The following is a 19,184-nucleotide window of genomic DNA, read 5'->3' as shown; positions in this document are numbered from 1 at the left end:
GGTATATCTACCATACTCACTAACAGGTTAGCCCGCTACCATCTTAGACTGCATCGTCAGTTACCACCAGGTGAAGGGCTAACTTGTAAAATAAAAAAGTCAAGTCAGTCAAAAATATCTTTATATTATATCACTTTTGATGCGTACACTACATGAAAATTACACGTTAGTGAGATGATGGCGATAACCACAGTCGTAAACTTTAAACTAAAGCTAAGAGGGTTCCAAACGCGTCCCGGTCTAAGAAGATGCTTATTTCTGCTGCTAAGCTGCATTGATGAAATGCTCTGTTCCGATCTCAAAGGCGTTGTTGCCAGTGTAATTATAGGCACATGTCCTAACACCTACGCCTCAAATTCATGGACACATGCTGCATGTTACAGGAAGTACTCCTAGCATGCCCTTGATTTGTTTATGGGCGATTGTTAGGTTAGGTAAGTGCAATATAATCAGGTGGGCTTACATCTGCTTTGTCCAGTCCATACATTATTATAATAAAAATAAAAAATACAATTTAATTGTTCTATCACAGGTATCACACCCCTAATGTGGTGTACATCAAAACTGAAGACCCCGATTTACCAGCGTTCTACTTCGACCCTCTTATAAATCCAATATCCCATAGACACACAGTGAAATCTCTAGACCCAGTTCCAGAGGAGGAAGATTTCCTACTTCCGGAAGAAGTGTCGCCTTTCCTGCAAGAGACTGCTTTGTACACGGACAATACTGCCAATGGTATTGCACTGTTGTGGGCCCCGAGACCATTTAACATGAGATCAGGTAATTTTTTGTATTATTTTATTGAAAACTTAGCAGCAAATGCTTGCAACTTTAACAGTTTGTTCCGAGTTTTTAAAAATCCAGCAAGAAGTGTTACGATGCAAGCTACATGTGTGCAAAATTTCGCCGCTCCACTTTCATCACACACAAGATTGTTAAATTTTGTTGTCTTCTCGGTAAAATCTGCCTTCCGAACTGGTGGTAGAGTCACTACAAACAGACATACTTGACGTTTCAAAAGTGCTTATATTAGGCCTATCTGAAATAAATGAATTTTGAATTCGTTCCTGAACTTTTTCATCAAGATTAGTTCAATGGTTCAGTTGAATATAGCTAGCAAAAAAACCTTCGCATTAATTACATTACTATGTATTAGGTTTATGGGTATTTTTATTTGAGTTTTTAGTTTAGTCAACCCTAAGGAAATTTCCTGTAATGCCCAGAGCATTACAGGAAGGAGGTTGACGTTTTTGTACAGTTTGGGTTTGTTGGGTTCAGGGTCATCAGACATGGGAGTACCATGTCTGATCCTTACGCCCCTGTGGATAATATTTCTTTCCACACAACGGCAGAAGTCGCAGTGTCTTCTGTGTCAAAGATGATAAGTGTCTAGTATTGTTGCATCTATCAGCAACCATATTAAATAATATCTTTACAACAAATAATATGGAAGTGCAGACGTGGGTTTTTTTTTTTAAATAAATAAGTATTCGTTTATATCAGACTCTAATTAAGTCCATATAAGACTTACTGATAGCATTTTTTTCCTTACGTATATATTAGAGATGTGCCGAATATGCGGTATCTTTTCCACTATTTGTATGCAGCCAAATTATTCTGCTCAAGCATTTCTGTTAACTTGATACACATATGAGAACCTGTTTTCTCGGTAAAACAATGTAATGGTACGTCATCTAACCAGCAGCAACATGTAGCTTACATATTATGAGAACCTTTTAACGCGGCAAAACAATTTTTTTTTTTTTGACAACAGAACAGAACAGAATGTAAACAGAATTCGGCCGAATATCCAGTTCGGTAAAGGTTAAACAGAATAATATTCGGTATTCGGTTAATCGGTAAAACCACTATTCGGCGCATCTATAGTATATATATTATATCTTTAGTATAAGGTTCTTAATAAAATCTAAAAATGCCATCCTTTTGGTAGAAAATTATTAGGTAATGACCTCTTTTTATTCTACTTGTAGCTTGCCATTAGTTCTTAAATAAAATTAAGATATTACTTTGCTTTTCCTATAAAATATAATTAGAATTATGTTGTCATAGGTCGTACACGCCGTGCTATCGATGTTCCCTTAGTGAAGACGTGGTACAAAGAGCACTGCCCGCCCGGCCAGCCTGTTAAAGTTCGGGTATCGTATCAGAAACTGCTCAAATATTACGTCCTCAACGCACTGAAGCATAGAGCACCGAAGCCGCAAAAGAAAAGGTTTGTTTAATTAAATTAACTTTTTATTTGAATACGAAGCATCATTTTATTTAGATTGCCAACTCCAACACTGCAAAAATGTATTTCTGTTAAGTAGGAAATAGTAGTGAATTGCTAGAAAATGGTCTATAAAATTTCAATATTCCACAATCTTTTGTCCAATGGATTCTTGAAACTTGCTTGCCTTATTTTTCTACGCTTTTTTACTAAACTTCGTTGTTTCGACTACGTAGCAGGTAGATTAGCCAGAAGATAAAATGCGTGCAAACTACGCATTAAAAAATTATCGCACTTTTTTTTAATGCGTCGTCGATTAGAATACTAGAGTTCCATGTGTTCCGATTGGCGCAGTTTGCAGCGACCCTGCTTTCTGAGTCCAAGGCCGTGGGTTCAATTCCCACAACTGAAAAATGTTTGTGTGATGAGCTTGAATGTTTTTCAGTGTCTGGGTGTTTATATGTATATTATAAGTATTTTTGTATTTTATTCATAAAAATATTCATCAGTCATATCAGTACCCATAACACAAGCTACGTTTACTTTGGGGCTATATGGCGATGTGTGCGTTTTCGTAGTAAAAACAAAAAAAAAATGTAACCAAATGGTTAAAATAACCATTAATTTGGTCCATTCCTGTCAATATAGCTAGTTCAATATAAAATGTGAAGAATCGTTTAAGGAGTTTATTTACCTATTATTAAGGAATGAAAAATTATGGTTATCTTGTTGTTTTACAGTTGGAATAAGGGATAATTTGTATTGGTTTTTAAAGCATTAAAATTTACACCTCTTTGTGTCAGGTACCTCTTCCGTTCTTTCAAATCGACGAAGTTTTTCCAAACCACAACCCTCGATTGGGTTGAAGCTGGTTTACAAGTGTGCAGGCAAGGATATAACATGCTTAACCTGCTCATTCATAGAAAGAATCTAAACTATCTGCATTTGGATTATAACTTCAACTTGAAACCAGTAAAGACCCTGACTACTAAGGAGAGAAAGAAGTCGCGGTTTGGTAATGGTGAGTATAGAATACCTAACTTCTTTCTAGAATAATATTATTTGCAGAAGAACCTCAAAGAGCTTTATTACATAATGTTCTAAACCGTACGAGAACATTCAGTTAAATGGTAATGCCGAAATTAGGCCTATGTATTTTATATCAGTCTTATAGCGACTATATTAATTACGGAATCTACTAATTTCGGGTAATTAGTTAAAGCGCTCAGGCCGCGATTGTCAGAGAGACGCAGGCTAAAATCCTGTCGGTTTCGAAAATATTTATATGCATTTTTAAATTTATAAAATTCGCAGTGTTTACTTATGACAACCCTATTGAAATTAAAGACCGACCCGCGCATAGTACCTACGCTACGCGACGCGTACCTAATAATTGATTTTAATTTTGCATGTTATGTTAGGGTTGGATCTGATTTCCCTCAGTAAAAACTATGGCAGTGTTTTACTCAAAAACTATTAGCGTTTCGGTGTCGCAGATAAGTCTCAGAGACAGTAAATAATGTTACTATAAACCATGTGAAGTAGTATTTCGGTTTTCATTTACACATTGTATAATGTAGGAATACAAATACAAAACAAAATGACTTGCATACAAATCCATAGATGTATGATTAAACAACTAGAAAAAATTTAACTTATATATAAAGAACGTAAATCCAAAGACAAGGAGTTTATTTACAACTCTATCAATTACCCTGAAATCTTAACTGACTAATTCAAGTCTATACCTTTTTGCAGCATTCCACTTGTGCCGTGAAATTCTTCGGCTGACTAAACTTATAGTTGACTCGCATGTCCAGTACCGATTGAACAACGTGGACTCCTTCCAATTGGCTGATGGTTTGCAGTACATCTTCGCTCACGTAGGCCAGCTGACTGGAATGTACCGTTATAAGTACAAGCTCATGCGACAGATCCGAATGTGCAAGGACTTGAAGCATCTGATTTATTATCGGTTTAATACGGTGAGAAAGTTTTGTATCTTCATTAATTCTTCTTGCAATGTTATTTCTATGTGAAAGGACATTATTTTAAAACAATAATTGATTTTGTCGACCTCCCTGGCGCAGCGGTGACCGCTGTTGTTGACGTCACGGGTCGAATTCCCGGCATTAGAGATTTGGAAATTTATTATTTCCAATTTTTCTCTGTTCTGGTAGATGGGGTATGGGTTAAATATAACTGCCATACTTCCTAACAGGTTAGCCCGTTGCCATCTTTGACTGCATAATTACGTACCACCAGGTGAGATTGCAGTCAAGGGCTAACTTGTAGTGTAATAAAAAACAAAAAAACTTTAACATTGACACAGGAAGCATTCTGAAATGTAATTAGATGTGTTAATGCAAAAATATTCTAACAAACAAGTCCCATTAAATGAAGAAAATGTCTCGTTTATAGCATTGTGCATCATTTGAGCAAAAATATTTTAGCCCTCGTTTCTACATTTATATTTTGCCCTGTAGTTTTCAAAACCACAAAAAATGCTTATTAATGAAAAAATAAAACGTATTTACCTAGCTGTCTTCGAGCCAAGTCAGAGTTTTTGTTGATTAAAGCATTTCAACAGCACTATATTGCTTAAGCTCTAAAAATTTATTACCGACCGATATTTTTATTTCTTCCTAGCTTAGTGGTAAGAGCTTTATTTTCACTCTCGGGTGCTGAGTTCGAATCCCAACAAGTTATGTGTGTTATAAATAATTTGAATATCACATGCTTCAACGGTGTAAGTAAACATCGTCAGGAAACCTGCATGCCTGAGAGTTCTTCATATTGTTCTCAAAGGTGTGTGGAGTCCACCAATCCGAACTGGGCCAGCGTGGTGGACTAGTTCGGATTGCGGAGCCTTCTCATTGTGGGAGGAGACCTGTGCCCAGTAGTGGACCAGAGTGGGTTTATTTTTATTCTCACCATTAAAGAAAGCCTTAAAATTCATTTACAAATAAATACTTTAACATTCAGTTTATTACAGCACGAATTATTAAACAAAGGCTGAACTTTGTGCTTTTTCTCCCCAGGGACCTGTCTCTAAAGGCCCCGGTTGCGGTTTCTGGGCCCCAGGATGGCGTGTGTGGCTTTTCTTTATGCGCGGTATCACACCCCTACTTGAGAGATGGCTCGGAAACTTACTGTCCAGGCAGTTTGAGGGACGACATTCCAAAGGTAAACAAGTCAAATGGAAAATTGTCTTTAAAAATTTAGTTAAAATAACATTTATTCAAATTTCATTTATTTCATGTAGGCTTACACTATAAGCACAGATTTTAGATATTAATATTCAGTTTCCTATCTTGTGAGGCTGCTTCCGAGCAACATTGTATTTAAGAAATTCATCATTGTATAGTAACCTCGCTGCAATAAATATGTTTTAACATATTCTTAAAACTTATGCATTGGTAAGGTCTAAAATTATCTTAGAAAAAATATAACAAGCTTATACTCAATCCCTCAAACCAAATTAAATACAAAACTACCACAATATTCTTAATAGAGCAACTTGTTAAAACTTTATGTCATGGTTTTTAATAATGCCCATAGATTATGTAATGTTGAGACCCTCTGGGTAAAAAATAGATTGATGAATTAGCTAGGTATGTGGTAACTAATATAATCTGCTCAAGTATAAAATGTAAATGGATGAACTTTGAAAGCGTATTATAATTTTTATATCATTTTGTTATGCACTTAGTGAATTATGTTTTTGAATATACAGAGAACTGAAAGACAAATTAGAAATGCGTTGTTGATATAGAAATAAAATGATTTTAAAATGTCACAGGTGTTGCTAAAACGGTAACCAAACAGCGCGTCGAATCTCACTTCGACCTTGAGTTGCGAGCGTCCGTAATGCACGACATAGTCGATATGATGCCGGAAGGTATCAAGCAGAACAAAGCGAGAACCATCCTGCAACATCTGTCCGAAGCTTGGCGCTGCTGGAAAGCGAATATACCTTGGAAGGTAAGAGTTGATTGCTATTTTCTGATCATTTTTACTCCATCATAATCTAATAGTTACAACGAAAAAAATATTTTTCTAGGGAAATAATAATTACAATCTAAAATTAATATATATTATTCCATGGTTTATTAATAAAGAACAAACTAAAACGCAAAAAAAAAAGTGTACCAACCATTTTGATTCAAAATCCATAGCTAGAAGGGTAGAGGCATGTTCAACTTTTTGCAATTTGCAATGCAATAGTGCCATTCAAATTATTACACTTTAAAAATTAGAATTCATTATTTTTACACAAACAACATACGTTGATTCAGATTTTAAAATATTAAATCAGACATTTTTATTTTATTTTTCTTATTTTTGATTATGACATACAAATATATATCATACCTTATTATATCATAGTGTACATATGACATTCTTATAATTACAATTTCTATTATTTTTAATATATTTGCAATTGAGTTGTGATGTATAGTAAATTAAGATTTGCATGTTGTAGACTGTGACTAAACATGTATAATATTTTGTCATGTTATAAGCAAATAAATGAATTAGATTTGTACACTTGCAAATATATATTTACTTATATATTGTTAAACTTTGTGTACAGGTACCAGGCTTACCCACACCGATAGAGAATATGATTCTCCGGTACGTGAAAATGAAGGCGGACTGGTGGACTAACACTGCTCACTACAACAGAGAGAGAATCCGCCGCGGCGCCACAGTCGATAAGACCGTGTGCAAGAAGAATCTGGGTCGATTGACTAGGCTTTACTTAAAAGCGGAACAGGAAAGACAGCATAACTATCTTAAGGTGAGATTTCGTTGTTACAGAAAATTGCTGTAAATAACAGCCTAAAATTGAAAAATTCTTTATATATAATTTGATATGTACTTAGATTAACGCCATATGAAATAAAAATTTCAAGTATTTGTGCCAGTGATAGCTGTGTAGTTCGTCAGTGGATGTTAGTAAATGTACGATAAGGTTGCTCAGATGTAAAATCAAAGCTTTTAAATGCTATCATTTCAGAAGTGGGATTTTATCTTAGAATTTTGCGAACTAAATTTAGATAAATTAATAATATGAAGTTCAATGTAGCCAGGATGTTTTCAGGGAAATACAGTATTTATAAAACACACACATCACACACTTTTATGTAAGAAGTGTAGATATAATTATATTTTTTCTCAAATTCGCTTATATTTTGTATAGGACGGTCCGTACATCTCTCCCGAGGAAGCCGTGGCTATCTACACAACAACCGTCCACTGGCTTGAATCGCGTCGCTTCGCGCCCATACCGTTCCCTCCACTCTCATACAAGCACGACACTAAACTGCTCATCCTGGCCTTGGAGCGATTGAAGGAGGCCTATAGTGTCAAGTCCAGGCTTAACCAGAGCCAGAGAGAAGAGTTGGGTCTCATTGAACAGGCCTATGACAATCCTCACGAGGCCTTGTCGAGGATTAAACGTCATCTGCTGACCCAGAGAACTTTCCGAGAGGTACGTTATTTCTAATTATGTATTCCTTATTATGTAAAACTTTTCTCTTTGGATCGTAAATCGCACACAATGACGTTATCGTGCTTGCACAAATATAAAAGGTTAATATAGGAGTTAGTACCATGAAAGAAATATATATAATTTCAAGTAAAGAATATTTCAGTTATCATAAAGTTGCCTATAAATATACTGACAACCCTAACCAATTGTGATAAGTTTTCACATGTAAGTGGTGTGTAAGAACGTCTGTGAATTAATGACAAGGTAGATTGGAAGCAGCCAGCCTCGCTCTCATCTCCCGCAAGATAGAAAAATTATTGTAAATGTTGATGTTGGAAAAGAGGAACTACTGAGTTACTTGCCGGCTCTTCTCGGTCGAATTTGCTTTTCGAACCGGTGGTAGAGTCACAACAAACATACACACTTGACATTTCAAAAGTAGGCCTACTTGAAATAAATGAATTTTGAATTTTTGTGAATTTTTAATTATTATTTTAATAATATTGCAGACCAAAATTTTTTGTTGTTGTCATAGTTATCTGTGTTCCCTATTTGTCCTTAAATATTATTGCTAATGTCAACAAGTAATCTAATTTTGAAAAATTACATCTCAGGTAGGCATAGAATTCATGGATTTGTACTCCCATCTGGTGCCGGTCTACGACGTTGAACCCTTGGAGAAAATAACTGACGCTTACCTTGATCAGTACTTGTGGTATGAAGCGGATAAACGGCGTTTACTTCCACCGTGGGTGAAGCCTGCAGATACTGAGCCATCTCCATTGCTGGTGTACAAGTGGTGCCAGGGTATGTATACTGTTTTACATCTGGTATATATTTTATTTTATTTGTGTTTTACACTAAAGAGAGCGTAAAAAATTTCGACGCCAAAAGTTACTGTCTTGTTACTCCCCTAACCTTCTTACCATCGTACTATTCATACATTTTAAATCTTCACTGAAGTGACGAAACGACGTAGCAAAACTCTTTTCTCATATGAATAAATATTTTTAGTGCCCTTCCGGCTACCGTTTCCCCTTAACCTGTAATACCTTCAAATAAATAGGCATCTTCTAAGCAAGCAGAATCCATTTTATCCTGCATCATCACTTCACATCAGGTGTGATTGCAACCAAGTGCTGAATTAGTATATATTGAAAAGTGTACATACTGCAAGCATGATTTCGCTTTTCGTTTCTTCTTCTGTTCCTCTCTGTAGTTTTATTCCATCTTCTACTGCTTAAGCTTATAGTTTTTGTTACCTGTCAAGATTATAAAGACCAGAAGATTATCAAGACAATAGAAGACTTTATAATTTCAATTGCCCGGAGTGTGCGTTGTGGCAAAGGAGATCAATGGTAGTACCATCCCCTTGTTACTAACCTCACTTTGGTTGATTGTACATTCAGCGGTTGAAGATGAAGTCAAAATGAGAAGACTTCGATATTGATATTATTTACTTAACTGTATTAATACAAAATTATATACAACGTGTAACAGAATAACGAAATAAATTTGAAAGATGCATAAGTATATTTCATAAGGAATCACCCTGTAAAAGTATGAAGTCAAAAGAATCATTATTATTTTTCCATACAAATGAATTCAAAACATTCTGAGTGTTTACTTATGACAACCCTATTGAGGATAAAAGACCCACACGCGCATAATACCTACGCTACGCGACGCGTGCGTAATAAAGTGACAGCAGTCCAATTTATGTTCAGTATCTGATTTTTCTTAGTAGAAACTATGACATTGGTTTACTCAAAAACTATTAGGTTTTCGGTTTCACATCAGTGAAATATAGTCTCAGAGACTGTAAAGTATTATGTCGGTGTTCATTTACACGTTGTATATAGAATTAAATAAAAAATACCAGAAAGCTCTCGGCCCTGTAGTTCCTGTCTCTAAAACTTTGTTCTATGACTCAATTTAGTATTAATTTATTTCATACATAAAAAAAACATGTAATTTCTGTGAAGTCACATTACACTGTAAAACCAAATACATGTGATTAACAACATCGTGTAGTCGGGTCGTTGACCGCACGATAGAGTCGTGGTTCGCGCGCTGTTGCCGATGTTACATTATAGAGTAGGAACAAATAGAGAATGTATAAATTATTGAATATTTAATATTACCCCAAGTATCGAGTTAAAAAAAAAATCGTATAACAAAAGTTGTTAGTTTTAATGTAAACAACTACAGGCTGAGGACTTCCTGGTATTTATTATTTAACCCTGTATTTATAGGTATTCATCCTTGTGCACAGGTCGAGGAAGTAAAACTTTAGGTTTTTTTTCATAGTCTATGTTTGTCATCATCAGCCTATTAGTTTCCATATCCCGATTCCAGGCCTTGATAGATTTATAGCTTAGGCCCTGCACGCTTTTCCGATTTTCGACCAGTGTTCCGGTTATAATATATGTGCGCTTGTTTTCTTTATTACACTCGTGTTGCACACTTCATGTGTCTCAAGAAGCATTATTTGGGCGTTCATTTGCACAATATAATATCCGCCTAAATTTGAAGGCTTTCACACTTTCAAATTAACCTTAATATTATAAAAAATGTAAAATATCAAAATGCGATAACTATATAGAATTTATATATTAACGTACAATTAAACCTCTTAGCAGATGCCTACACTCCAAAAGACACCTACTTATGTTCTTATTATATTTTTATTTTCTCTTACTATTAAAACATGGGAAGTCTTCCAACCGACATTTCATTTCCTCTACAATCCCGTACTTGCTTTTAAAAGTTATAATATACACACAGACAGACTATTATCTAAAAAACTTTTTGAACATGTTTGTTATATGCTAGCTGCTAAGATATAATGAATCACAGACATACACTTTTACTATAAAGAATATCAGTTTTAACTAGTTTAATTCTATAGGAATCAACAACTTGCAAGATGTATGGGAGGTCGGTGAAGGCGAATGCAACGTGCTCCTAGAGTCTCGCTTCGAGAAGTTGTACGAAAAGATCGACTTGACGCTCCTCAATCGACTTTTGCGTTTGATCGTCGATCACAATATCGCTGACTATATGACTGCGAAGAACAACGTCGTTATCAATTATAAGGTTAGTTAAAGAGTGTGGCCGTATAAAAAAACACCCAATTATTTTCATTAGGTTTTAATGATAAAAATTTAATTAAACGTATATAATACAACCTTTAAAGCGCATTTCAAATATGGGTTTATATAACGACATAATTTGTACTTGAACACCTATGTTGCGCAACCTGTATGGTACTAATTTAAATAATAGATCTTTCAAAATAAAACATGCTATTTATATTTATGTCCTTCCAAATCGATACTTGAACTATAGCTGCTGTGGGGTTAAATTCCCTCCATAGTTTTATGGAACATATCAATTAATTAGATTGTCTGTATTAAATTAATCAGGTTTGTTAAAATTACCTTCATTCATACAACACTAGCTTTTGGCAGTGTTCTTCGTCGGAAACGTTTGTTTTCCTGGGATAAAAGCTTATATTATTCCTGGGATAATATATACTCTCCGTCCTTCCAACTAACTCTATGTCAAAAGTCAAGTTATATGGTTGCTAATTTACGGATTAAAGGAAAGCCAAACAAACAAACACACTGCCGCATTTATTATATTTATTTCCTACGTATTTTAAACGCGAACAACACTGCTTTGTCACAAATTCTTCCTTTGTCCAATAAACATACGTTGTAAAGTTGTTATGGAATTTAAAGTGATGAATTGCGTAGGGGTCCTGAAACCAGAGAATATCTGTGCTCTGGGGGCGATTGCCGACTGTAGGCGTTGCCGATCGCATCGTACTGCAGCGTCCTTCGTCTGAGACTACGCTATCTGATTAATCCATTCCAGTAAACCAGTCCATAAAACCAGACTCCATGTTTAGAACTGATACACTTGTTTTAACTGTAAACAATAAATCGTTACTTACACATGTTAAAATTATGTTCTAGGATATGAACCATACGAACTCCTATGGAATAATACGCGGTCTCCAGTTCGCGTCATTCATAGTTCAATACTACGGCCTCGTTTTGGATCTGTTGGTGTTGGGTCTACAAAGAGCGAGCGAGATGGCAGGTCCACCACAGTTGCCAAACGATTTCCTCTCGTATCAAGACAGGGCGGCCGAAGGCGCTCACCCAATACGACTTTACTGCAGATATGTGGACAGGATACACATTTTTTTCAGGTGAGCTTACCTCTTAAATAATCTTCTAGTTTGATGTGTTTGTGCGACGGCCGATTGGCGCAGTGGGCAGCGACCCTGCTTTTTGAATCAAGTATATGTGATGAACATGAATGTGTTTCAGTGTCTGGGTGTTTATCTGTATATTATAAGTATTTATATATATTATTCATAAAAATATTCATCAGTCATCTGAATACCCATAACACAAGCTACTGTGTTTTTGTGATGTCTCTTGTATATAACATACTCTGCACTTTTTCACAATTAATTATGTCTTCCACAATCGATTAGCACAAAACACCCTGGATGCTAGGGGCTTTTGTTTAAAATTTTTTTTTAAGTAATTCAGTAATTTCCATCCGGGGCAATTGCATTGCTTCTTCATAGATCTAGGGATGGTAGCAAGTAGACAGTTTTGTCATCGTCAAAATTTTCTTACAGGTTTTCAGCAGAAGAAGCGAGAGATCTTATCCAGAGATATCTAACAGAACATCCTGATCCGAACAACGAGAATATAGTCGGCTATAACAACAAGAAGTGTTGGCCGAGGGACGCTAGAATGCGACTCATGAAGCATGATGTCAATTTGTGAGTAATATACATATACCTAAACTATTTTTATTCCAGATTTTCCATATCACTTCCTAAACAGTGAAGGAAATCATCTTGAGGAACAACACTGTCACATGAAATAAAACTGTCATTTTAATGACTGACAGACAATATGCGAAGCCCATTACTGTCACAGATTGTTTTTAATGAACACCCATCAGTGGCGTGCACTTCATTTATACACAAAATTACTGTTTATCCCACAGTTTTTATGTAACTCGTACTTCCTCCCCATCTACTTGCATTATGCCTACTCTGGTCAAAACCCTGTGCACGCCACTGAAGCTCATAAACATCTGCACCAAATGAGCTACCAATGAGTGGCCGGCTTTTGAGTAATTGTTTGACCACCCATCGGCACAACCATCGGTTTATCCATCTACCCTGATGGAAAAAATGAGAAAATAGGAATTGAAAAGATGTAATAAAGAATCAAAGCCTTTATCCTATCTTGGAAATGCCGTTATTGATTTTCCCGTTAGGTAATTAGAAATTTGTTGTTGTCTAACAGAGGCCGTGCAGTTTTCTGGGATATCAAAAACCGACTGCCGCGCTCTGTAACCACAATTCAGTGGGAGAACAGCTTTGTGTCAGTTTACTCCAAGGACAATCCTAACCTTCTGTTCAACATGGCGGGATTCGAATGCAGAATATTGCCTAAAGTAAGTTTTTTTTTACTAGCCTATAACAGTCCACTGCTGGACCAAAGGCCTATCTCAATGGGAGGGTTTCCTAATAATCACCACGCTGAGCAGACAGGTTGACGATAGCAGTACATGGTAGGAGAAGAATAGAGAACGCTGCTGCCCGTTCTATTTACATTCCCTTTCCTATTATAGTATTAAGGACTACGTAAACGATAAAAATGCTTAGGTGTAAATTATTGCTCTAACAAGGTTGCTTCTTTAATAGTTTTAAGTGACAATGTTTGATAGTGATAACAAAAAAAAAATTACCAGCTAAGTTTGTTGTGGGATTCTTCTTAGACCAGGGCGTGTTTGGAACCTTCGTAGCTTTAGTTTTAAGTTAGTTATCGACATCTCTTCTATGTTAAATTTTACATGCAATGTACGCATCAAAGGTGCCATATATGTGCCTATTTGAACAAAGAAATATTTGACTTGATTTGACCTTAATCGCCTCGTAGGACAACTGTATTCTACTATAATATATCTGCAAAAACCATACAACATTTTTTTAACGCACACTAGTATCTTCGTGTTACTCACAATATTAACACACTAACCTATTCTTTGTGCTAATGTTCTCGACCTGAGTTTTATAAAAAGGTTATCAATTTAATAATGTCACCCATACAAATTTCTTATCTTCCATTTTGTTTCGTATATAGGGAGAAATTCCCAAAGAATAAATGTTTCTCTTTCTCCCTTATACTTTCATCTCCATATTTAGGACATGTGGACATGTCGTAACTATATGTCACTGTATTCGCTCAATGAGCTGTGCAGCAATTTTTGAACTGAAATAAAGTTTCATGCATATAGGAAAATTGCCACTCAATTAAATTAATTAGAAATTCTTCTTTAGCGATAAAGCTGCCTTTGCACTCGAAAATGCTTAGATTTGTCTATTTATTTTGTCTTTCTTATCAATGTGTTATATTTGTCATTTAATAACTACCATTTATAACTCAAGAACGGCTGTACCAATTTTTATGATATTTAATTTTTTGGATCGACCGGAATGGCATAATAAGTATTAAAATAAAAAAATCATCGAGAAAAAAAAAAAAAAAAAAAAAAAAAAAAAAGGATCCGCAGTACGAAATTCGCTGGGACAGCTAGTTATTACTATACTTTTATTGATTTAACCAAAGCTGTGTATTAGATCTTAAACTATTGGTCAACTTTCCTAGTGCCGGAGTCAACACGAAGAGCTATCCCACCGCGACGGTGTATGGAATCTTCAAAACGAAGTGACAAAAGAAAGAACTGCACAGTGCTATCTAAGAGTCGACGATGAATCTCTAGCTAGGTTCCACAACAGAGTGCGACAGATTCTGATGGCATCCGGTTCTACAACCTTCACTAAGATTGTTAACAAGTGGAACACTGCCCTTATTGGTGAGTGTATATTTTTTTTAAGCCACTATGAAAGGTATCTATGTGTAAACTTTTTTTTAAATAACTTCTGCTACAGTCGATACGACTGAAAAGTAACTGAACGACGCCACACTTATCATAATCATCAACCTAGTTATATCCCCAGTATAGAACAGATTGGCGATTCGTGCTTTCATAGGCAGGAGAGAGGTGACTTTGTAAACTACAATGCCACAAAGGATAAGTGGTAACAAGTACTAAAATATGCTTAGGTCTTACCTGAGGATTTTTGCAGATATTAGTGATAATGGACAGAAGAAAGGCATATGCCAAATTCATTTATCCGAAACAATTATTGCTTTAATGCCAACACGATTCTTCTTTAAAGGAGTTCTTTAACCAATGCAACCTCTCATCTCAATTGACTCAATAAAAATGGAAACATGTTAGTGTCTGAACGCTGAACGCAATACGTATGGCATACAAAACCTGACCTTGTGCAATTGTCTACGGCACAAACCATCTTGTTGCAGCTCCAAATTGGACTACTAATTTTGCGACTAATCCGTCTGTCTCTTTATTCAGTTATTTTATGAAATATGATCTTTCTTAGGACTAATGACATACTTCCGTGAGGCTGTAGTCAATACGCAGGAGTTATTAGACCTGCTTGTGAAGTGCGAGAATAAAATCCAGACGCGTATCAAGATCGGTCTCAACTCAAAAATGCCCTCGCGATTCCCGCCCGTCGTGTTTTACACCCCGAAAGAGTTGGGCGGACTCGGCATGCTGTCCATGGGACATGTTTTAATTCCACAAGTAAGTGTTAAATGATTTTAAATAATTAATCTTAAAGGTAATTCTTGGCTCACCGATTGATGTGATCCACAAAGTCCATTAATATATTCGATAGATATCGAATCGGCAGGCATAGAATATAAAAATTAAAGCTGATAATTACCATACAGTATTTTGAAAGATCAGTTTAGCAGTGCATACGAAATAACCTAAAAAAGGTTATTTCCGGATCTTTCTCTGGGTCCTTTATCTATCTACAGCATTCAAGCTTTACACTTTGACTTTTATATCATAAAACATTGATTTTTGTATCGTCAAACATAGACGGCCCCTATAATCTATCAAATGTAATTTTTTTAGAATAATAGTTTATAGCAGTCAAAATATCAAAACATTAATTTCTGCATCTAGAAATTTGAGAAGCAGCTGGTCAGATAAATAACCATTCATATATTTTTCTGCTGCTTTAAATGACCGCCATTGGTTGAAATAATACCACTAACAAAACGCTTAGCCATATAGGATGCTTTTGTATACTTAAAACTTTTTTTTTTAATTATTAGTAGAAATTAGGGCAGATTTCACTGGGTCACTGTTGTACGACGAAACAAAGTCACCGTGTATGTACATATATATGCCATTTTTCATTAACATTGGTGCAGTAGTTGAGCTAAGCATACATATGAAAAGAGTCCTACTGTGTAGGTGCTGCCAAAAGTTTTGGCATCATATACACACAAGAATATGAATGAGATCCATCATGAGCACGATTGATCAAAAGTTACTTTGTCACGCAGTCCGATCTACGCTGGTCAAAACAAACGGATGTCGGCATCACCCACTTCCGCTCGGGTATGTCCCACGATGAAGATCAGCTGATTCCCAACTTGTACCGCTACATCCAACCGTGGGAAGCCGAATTCGTGGACTCGCAAAGAGTGTGGGCGGAGTATGCGCTCAAGAGACAAGAGGCCAATGCTCAGAATAGGTTTGTGCAGAATTCATATAATACTATTTAGTAGTTATAAAGCTCTTAGTAATAGAATTCGTCCGGGAAGTACTACTGCCATGCTTATTTCGGCCGTCAAGCATTTTTGTGGTGTTCCTGACTCAAGCTTTTGGTTCCCGGTGTCAGAAATAAATAAACAAATATATTACGACAAAACACACATTGCCATCTAAGCCCCAAGGTAAGCATAGGTTCTGTTATGGGTACTAAGATAAAAAAACACGTACTCAGATCAACACGTAGACACTGAATACCATTCATATTCATCGACCACAGCCACAGCCTGGGGCCTGGAAAGCAGAATCACTGCAGTGGACAGTGATTGTGCCGTAATTTTATACATGCACATGAGGCTTAACACCTAAACCTAAAGTTGATGGACACAGGACCGCATATAGGCATTATAGGCAAGGGATTTCAAATTACCGGGAGGTGTGTATCTGCTTAATCTGTAAATTAATACTTCTCCTTTTTTCTTAACTTCATTAATACCAATGTTATCCATACTTATGTTATATCCTGTCTATTTGATGTGATGAACCGCGTAGGGGTCCTGAAACTAGAGAATCCCTGTGCTCTGGGGGTGCATATCGACTGTGGGCTTTACCGATCGCATTGACCTGCAGCTTTATGTGCCTGAGAATACGCTATCTGATCAGCTCAAATGTTAAAAAAATAACCTTCAAAAATTATGGGATGTTTTTCACCTTGTTCTATAATATCTTTTAGGCGCCTGACTCTAGAAGATCTCGAAGATTCTTGGGACAGGGGAATACCGAGGATTAACACGCTGTTCCAGAAAGATAGGCATACGCTCGCCTACGACAAGGGATGGCGCATACGTACAGAGTTCAAGCAATACCAGGTAAAATTTACTACAGAAATATTACACTTTAGTACCGATCACAGCCAGGGCTTACGCAACTTACTACCGTCGCTTAAATCAGTATTCTTATAAAATGACATAAATACTTTGTTGCCCTTAAAATAATTACTTAACCCTTCTTAAGCATGTGATCATCAATATTTTTTAATGATTCGTTTTAAAATAAATATCCTATTCCATGTTTACCCCCCTACTCCCTCTAGCTGAAACCCAAATGTTTTGTGCCACTTCCCAACAAGTTACCACTTCAAATTCCTTTAAAATAACAACAGTTTATTGGACAACATCTTTATTTAAAACACACTGGAAAGACAATACATTTTAGATGGAACTTTGGGATGGGTTTATATGAATATAATTCTTTTTACAGGTATTAAAGCAGAACCCCTTCTGGTGGACGCATCAAAGACACGACGGCAAGCTATGGAACTTGAATAACTACCGCACAGACATGATTCAGGCGCTCGGCGGCGTAGAGGGAATCCTAGAACACACGCTGTTCAAGGGAACCTACTTCCCCACCTGGGAGGGGCTCTTCTGGTAAGTAATGGAATTAGAACGCATATTAATACATATAGTAATAGTAGTCTGTGATAGGTAGATAGGTGAATAAAACATTTTTGAATTCTGGTGTTTTATGTTAAAAAAAAATTGTGCGGGCGTGCTCGTTCTTTTTTACACGTATACTAACTGCCGTGTTTTCACCAGTTTTACCTAGAGGTCGTAATGTAATGTTTAATGAGTTTTATTTTGAATTTTTAAGTAATAACATACTCTAAATTGTCCCCCTCCATACTAAACAGTCGTTTCCAGGTTGATTATTATTACGACTGTTTATAGGAAGAGAGTACATTACACACTATTATCGTAAAATGACTTCGTGCTTAAGGAAAAAAAAATTTAATCAATTAAAATCTAATTTTTGTAAATTACGACATCGAACAGTTTAGTAAACTGTGTATAGTAATACTGCTTTTGGGTTGTGTGCCTAATTCACATATTTGACGTTATTGTGCTAAATTATCTGTTGTCCACAGGGAAAAGGCGTCCGGTTTCGAAGAATCGATGAAATACAAAAAACTTACAAACGCGCAACGATCTGGTCTTAACCAGATTCCCAACCGTCGGTTCACGCTCTGGTGGTCACCGACCATCAACCGTGCCAACGTCTACGTGGGCTTCCAGGTAAATTAAAAAGTTACATTATATTTGTGGGATGATTTCATGAATTTTTAAATTTATTTCTTTTACATGGTCACTTACAGAATATATAGTATTAAATAATTAATATAATATAGTATGAATAATTCTGATTTTTTAAAACAACGATAAAATAACAAAAAATGCAAATAGAATAGAACAGTAAGATATAAGGTAAGTAATGCATAAAGTCTGTACACTCTGAACATTGCAGACTTAAATTTTAAAATCGAAGTTATTCTGTTGCCTGAAAGAACAGAATCCGAGTGAATGCTTTCTTAAAGAGTTTTTTCTGTCAATTAGGTACAATTGGACTTGACTGGTATATTCATGCACGGCAAAATACCTACGCTCAAGATCTCGCTCATCCAGATCTTCAGGGCTCACTTGTGGCAGAAGGTCCACGAGTCCATTGTTATGGACTTGTGTCAGGTATGATAGTACTTTATTATTTATTTTTATAAAGATTTTTGCTTCGATAATTTTGTTTTTAATTATTGATCCAATAATTTTTTAATCTAAACCGAATGACGGTGTGCTGCACTTGTATATATTATAACCATCAATATCGGCAGAGTGATAACGTATCTCACAAAAAACTCGCGATAGACGTAAATCTCGCAATCATTACTCACAAAGGTCACTTTTGCATACAAAAAAAATA

At 35.9% G+C, this 19,184-nt stretch overlaps 1 protein-coding gene across 1 annotated transcript in view; it reads left to right on the top strand.

The window, feature by feature from the left end:
* The window catches only part of LOC120628959 (pre-mRNA-processing-splicing factor 8), a 33,291-nt gene that overhangs the window by 4,899 nt on the left and 9,208 nt on the right, over positions 1–19,184 (top strand). The window contains exons 4-23 of the mRNA XM_039897661.1: positions 533–783; positions 2,074–2,236; positions 3,037–3,254; positions 3,992–4,218; positions 5,275–5,419; positions 6,036–6,217; positions 6,831–7,037; positions 7,440–7,730; positions 8,345–8,537; positions 10,642–10,829; positions 11,714–11,952; positions 12,394–12,540; positions 13,076–13,226; positions 14,441–14,648; positions 15,241–15,446; positions 16,223–16,413; positions 17,164–17,299; positions 17,691–17,860; positions 18,358–18,505; positions 18,824–18,952. Of these exons, the coding sequence (XP_039753595.1) occupies positions 533–783; positions 2,074–2,236; positions 3,037–3,254; positions 3,992–4,218; positions 5,275–5,419; positions 6,036–6,217; positions 6,831–7,037; positions 7,440–7,730; positions 8,345–8,537; positions 10,642–10,829; positions 11,714–11,952; positions 12,394–12,540; positions 13,076–13,226; positions 14,441–14,648; positions 15,241–15,446; positions 16,223–16,413; positions 17,164–17,299; positions 17,691–17,860; positions 18,358–18,505; positions 18,824–18,952 (3,790 nt within the window). The remainder of the gene's footprint in view (positions 1–532; positions 784–2,073; positions 2,237–3,036; positions 3,255–3,991; positions 4,219–5,274; positions 5,420–6,035; positions 6,218–6,830; positions 7,038–7,439; positions 7,731–8,344; positions 8,538–10,641; positions 10,830–11,713; positions 11,953–12,393; positions 12,541–13,075; positions 13,227–14,440; positions 14,649–15,240; positions 15,447–16,222; positions 16,414–17,163; positions 17,300–17,690; positions 17,861–18,357; positions 18,506–18,823; positions 18,953–19,184) is intronic.

The sequence above is a fragment of the Pararge aegeria genome, chromosome 13 (genome assembly GCF_905163445.1).
Source record: "Pararge aegeria chromosome 13, ilParAegt1.1, whole genome shotgun sequence".
NCBI lineage: Eukaryota > Metazoa > Arthropoda > Insecta > Lepidoptera > Nymphalidae > Pararge > Pararge aegeria.
This window is presented reverse-complemented; position numbering and strand designations above follow the sequence as displayed.